Source organism: Gobio gobio, assembly GCF_949357685.1.
Source record: "Gobio gobio genome assembly, chromosome: 21".
NCBI classification, from domain to species: Eukaryota; Metazoa; Chordata; class Actinopteri; order Cypriniformes; family Gobionidae; genus Gobio; species Gobio gobio.
Genome location: NC_137117.1, coordinates 47,235,674 through 47,241,251, shown reverse-complemented (window position 1 = coordinate 47,241,251; position 5,578 = coordinate 47,235,674). Strand labels below are relative to the sequence as shown.

Sequence of the window (5,578 nt, the reverse complement as noted above, 5' to 3'; positions counted from 1 at the left end):
TCTTTGTGGAGTCCATTTTCAGGACGGTGCCAAACGTAGAGAGAATCTGGCTCCGGTAGTCCTGGACATTGTCCGCCTCGGCCAGGAGGAAGGCGTGCCGCAGGAGCCGTGCGCAGGGTAGCTCTCTGGGAAGAGGTGCCGCCTGGAACTCCCTGTGGCCCAACGCAGAGACGATGCCTCCGGGTTCCACCAAGGCCATGAGGAGCGTGGTGTAGAGGTCCTTCCTCTGACAGTAGTCCTCAATGTGGTTCTCCTGCACCTGCCGCCACACCTTAATCATGGTGTTGCCCTCTGTGCGGTCACGCAAGAGGCGAATTATGGTTTTGTCCACCCCACGCTTTGCAGTCAGCACGGCCGGAAACCTGGCCCGATGAGCCTCGCTAAGCTGCTGCAAAATGACGTCGTCCCATGCCAGCCACCGACCCATGGGACCACTCGCTCCACCCCTGGCAGCCTTGAGGCATGGTCCGCAGGAAACCACCTCTGTCGCCATGGTGTACCAACCGGACACGTCGCAGATGTGACGTACCTAAAACATCAGAGAGAGAGAGAGAGAGAGGGATAGCGAGGGAGGGGGGAGGAGAGATCACACATCAATCACGGATCAACATTCATGTGTGTTAAGTAGTCAATACTAATGTATGTATTACTCTAAACACAGGTGTGAAGAGACTCAGCCTTACCCGGGAGTGGTAACCAGACTTGGAGAGGTGTGTGTTGCCTCTGGCCCCAGCGCACCTATCACCACGCGGACACTTCAGGGAGCACCGCCACACTCCGATGGGGCGCCAGAAAAAAAAACGGCCGCGAAAAAAGGCCTGTGGAGTTGGGATGCCGCCACTAACGAAGCCGGGTGACTCGGGGGGATAAAACCACATCCGGTCAGATTTCAGGACGCGCCGCCTTCTAATGACGCCCTTGATGTCCTTGTACATTTGGACGGATGTAAAGAGGCCTCTCTCACTGTCCTCCTTCAGCCAGGGGATGTCTGCAGATGGGATGCCATGGGAGTCTTCCCACAGCCGCACCCAGCCTTCCAGCTCCACCTGCAAGACACAACACACAACACATTTAGTTATTTATTTTCCATAATGTGCTGGGATTTTGTGAAATGCATTAACATTGCTTGGGCATGTTGTGATTTTACACTTACAGGAGAGTCACTCTGGGGCAAGGTGGTGTCAGACGCAGGCTGGCTGTTGGAGGTCGACGGTGGCTCCTCGGGGCGAGCATCAGAGGGAGACTGACCAGTGGCTGAGGACGGCAGAAGCGTCTGCTGCTTTGGCTGCTCGGGACGCCCACTAGAGGCAGCCTTGCTGGAGGTGGAGGGCAGCGAGGACAGTAGGGGCTTCTTCTGCTTGCTGCGCTTTGCCTTCTTGCTGGTAGACAGAGGAGACTGCTCAGGACGCTCTGCAGTTGCTGGCACGCTGGTGGAGAGCAGCGGCTGTTCGGAACCCCCGGCGGACACAGGCTGGCTGGAGATGGGCAAGAGCTCCCCATGGCTCTCAAAGGTGACTAGGGCATCCACCAAGATGGTGTCGTCCAGAGCGTCATCGGACCATGATGAGTGGGAGGTGGCAGCTACTGCAAGAAACCTTGATTTATTTAACCTTTATTTATTTTACACACCACACTTCTTATTAACATTATTTTATTTACATTTCCTTGCATTTGTACATGCATACCTGTACATACCAGCGTCTACTTTTTTGTATAGTTTCTTTTTTTTTTTTTTTATAAAAAAAAATTGGCATATTGTGCATTTCTTTTCTTTTTTTTTAAAGAATGTGAACCTATTTTTTGCATATTGTGTGTTCTAATTTTATTTGTATTATCTGTGTCCTTTCACTGTTATTCTGTTTGTGCTGTAGAAGAAGCGTCTATCAACAAAACAAATTCCTCGTATCTGCAAACATACCTGGCACTAAAGCTCTTTCTGATTCTCTTTTTGAACAGCTGGAAGTGGCGGCAGCAGGAGTGGCGTTCGGTGGAGGATTCTGTGAATTTCAGATTTGTGCTCTTAAAGTTTGTATTAAAATAGCATGTCCAGTAACAATCACGGCTGTTTAAAGTCACCTTTACCTACCTCTCTATCCAGAATATACCGCCTGAAGCGCTTCAGGGACTTGGAGGAGATGTCATCCTCCTTCATCGCCAGCCACTGCCGTGCTGAGGAGTACGCCTCCTGTGCCATCCTCCTTTCGTTGTCCGTCCCTGCCTGCGGATCTGCCTGAAGGGTCTTGTGCAGGCTGTACCACTGCCACATCTCCAGGAATGTGAACGACCTGAAGCGGCCCTGCCCATAAATGGCCCTGTCCACATTCCTTTCGAGGTGGCAGGACACCTGTGGCAGCAGCTGCACATACCGCAACAGGAGATCCTTTACCCAGTCACCCTGGCCTGCTTTGTTGGCATGGCGGCTCTCTTTATTGTGGAGATCAAGGAGACTAAAATATCAAATAAGATAATTAGTTTATTAAAAAAAAGAACAAATCATGAACATTTTGACTGTTTAGTGCAATATACTTACTACTTGATGTAGCCAACATCATTCTCCACTAGCCATTTGAAACTTTGGCCGTTGTACTTGCCAAAGTTCAAATGGAGTTGGCCCAGGTACTGCACCTCTGATGGTGTTGAGGTGACAGCAAAGCATCTCTTTTTGGCTGAAGACAGAAATTTTAATGCCTTTAATGACGAGCAAAAAAAATAAATCTATGCTGCTGTGTAAATAAAGGGTGGGAACGCATCAACAGCTCAAGTGCCAAGATATTCCTCACACAAACCTTCGTCACAAGCCGTCCTTTTGTCCAGGACCGTGTTCTTCTCGTAACGGGTGTTACGAGAAGCCAGTGCCTTGGCCTCCTTGGAAGCCTTAAGCAGGCATTGTTGCCTGTTTTGCGGCACACTTGCATCTACAATATTCAGTGCTGGTAAAAGTGGGTCCATTTTAAACACACCTGTAGAAAACAGTCTGTTATAATCATCATCATCATGATAAACACAATAAAAAATATAATTTTACCAGAAACTGAATATGTCCACAAACAAAGGCTTATCTTTATTACACATAACTTACACATTTATGGACTATAGTATTTGGATTTCTTTAAATGTGTTTTTTTGAGTAAATATCAAAGTTAAATGTGGAAATATATTTAATGAAGAAAAAAAACATTGACGATTATTTTACCCACTGTGATCTATAGACATTTGGTCATGGGGATGAAATAAAGTCCAAGCCTAAAATTGAGAAGGAGTAAGGGCGCATTACTAACATGCTTTCCTAATGAAAATTAACCATGGTTTTACTATAGTCAGTGTGCAGAAACCATGGTTTTAGTATAGTCAGTGTGCAGAAACCATGGTTTTATTATATACAGTGTGCAGAAACCATGGTTTTATTATATGCAGTGTGCAGAAACCATGGTTTTATTATATGCAGTTTGCAGAAACCATGGTTTTATTATATGCAGTTTGCAGAAACCATGGTTTTATTATATGCAGTGTGCAGAAACCATGGTTTTATTATATGCAGTGTGCAGAAACCATGGTTTTATTATATGCAGTTTGCAGAAACCATGGTTTTATTATATGCAGTTTGCAGAAACCATGGTTTTATTATATGCAGTTTGCAGAAACCATGGTTTTATTATATACAGTGTGCAGAAACCATGGTTTTATTATAGTCAGTGTGCAGAAACCATGGTTTTTATTATAGTCAGTGTGCAGAAACCATGGTTTTATTATAGTCAGTTTGCAGAAACCATGGTTTTTATTATAGTCAGTGTGCAGAAACCATGGTTTTTATTATAGTCAGTGTGCAGAAACCATGGTTTTTATTATATGCAGTTTGCAGAAACCATGGTTTTTATTATAGTCAGTGTGCAGAAACCATGGTTTTTATTATATGCAGTTTGCAGAAACCATGGTTTTATTATATGCAGTTTGCAGAAACCATGGTTTTATTATATACAGTGTGCAGAAACCATGGTTTTTATTATAGTCAGTGTGCAGAAACCATGGTTTTATTATAGTCAGTGTGCAGAAACCATGGTTTTTATTATAGTCAGTGTGCAGAAACCATGGTTTTATTATAGTCAGTTTGCAGAAACCATGGTTTTTATTATAGTCAGTGTGCAGAAACCATGGTTTTTATTATAGTCAGTGTGCAGAAACCATGGTTTTTATTATATGCAGTTTGCAGAAACCATGGTTTTATTATATGCAGTTTGCAGAAACCATGGTTTTATTATATGCAGTTTGCAGAAACCATGGTTTTATTATATGCAGTTTGCAGAAACCATGGTTTTTATCATAGTAAAGGTGCAGAAATCATGGTTTTGTTATATGCAGTTTGCAGAAATCATGGTTTTATTATATGCAGTTTGCAGAAACCATGGTTTTATTATATGCAGTTTGCAGAAACCATGGTTTTATTATATGCAGTTTGCAGAAACCATGGTTTTTATCATAGTAAAGGTGCAGAAATCATGGTTTTGTTATATGCAGTTTGCAGAAATCATGGTTTTTATCATAGTAAAGGTGCAGAAATCATGGTTTTATCATAGTAAAGGTGCAGAAATCATGGTTTTGTTATATGCAGTTTGCAGAAATCATGGTTTTTATCATAGTAAAGGTGCAGAAATCATGGTTTTATCATAGAATGCATATAGAATATCTAATGAATGAAGCGGACGCTTCGCTCGCGCATATCAGCGCACAAATAGTTAAGTATAGTCACGCATCACATTAAGCTTGGACTTTAACATATAAAATCGTATTTATCTGGTTTTACACGATAATATATCATTGTTACTTACCTTTGAATTGTCCAAACTGTTATCTTAACTGTTATCTAAAACTCCGATCTCGCTGTTCGCTCTGATTCGAATTCTACGTTCGCCGTCTGAACGTAGACAGTTCGCTTCTCTGATTGGCCCAGAGTCTACGGTGAACGTAGACTCTGGGCCAATGACGGTTCGCCGGCTGAACGTAGACAGTTCGCTTCTCTGATTGGCCTAGAGTCTACGGTGAACGTAGACTCTGGGCCAATGGCGGGCCGTAACTGTCTACGTTCAACGTAGACTTTTGCACTTCGCTAGAGAGAACGTCTGCGAATTCCCCAAATGTGGGAATCTCGACTGCATAATTTATGGTAGTGGGGGACTGCGTTCGCGCTCTCCCCTGGACATACTGGTCAAAAGCAGATAGCGTGGGGTTTTAACACATTTTTACTCTGTTTCATTTAATTTTTTTTTCTGTCTTCCTCTGTCGTGTCAATCAGTGACCTGGAGGGTCCAGAGAATTGAACTGCAGTGAGTTTGATGGGGGAAAAGCTGGGACCGGTTTGCCAACTGAGGTTTTCCCCATAATCTCCGATATTCAACGGACGATTTGATTGACAGCAGTGGTCCTGGAGGCAAAGTTGTTCAGATGGAGGAGTTCCATCATGTGGCATGACTATCTTGTGCATGTGTGAAGAAAATCATGTGACATACGATCGCCTATAGCCGTCCTCGTGTTGTTGTTATTTCATTTCAAAGCGCCACCAGGTGTCCATTCACCGCGTCCTTTC

General features: G+C 43.9%; 1 protein-coding gene across 1 annotated transcript; it reads right to left on the bottom strand.

The window, feature by feature from the left end:
• Positions 1-952: 952 nt before the first annotated feature.
• LOC307117214 (uncharacterized protein) lies at positions 953-2,119 on the bottom strand. Its single transcript, XM_079802005.1, has 3 exons — positions 2,087-2,119; positions 1,154-1,581; positions 953-1,046 (listed from the first exon to the last, which is right to left on the bottom strand). The coding sequence occupies exons 2-3, from the start codon at positions 1,498-1,500 to the stop codon at positions 974-976; spliced, it is 420 nt and encodes a 139-aa protein (XP_079658131.1). The 5' UTR covers positions 1,501-1,581; positions 2,087-2,119; the 3' UTR covers positions 953-973.
• Positions 2,120-5,578: the final 3,459 nt, after the last annotated feature.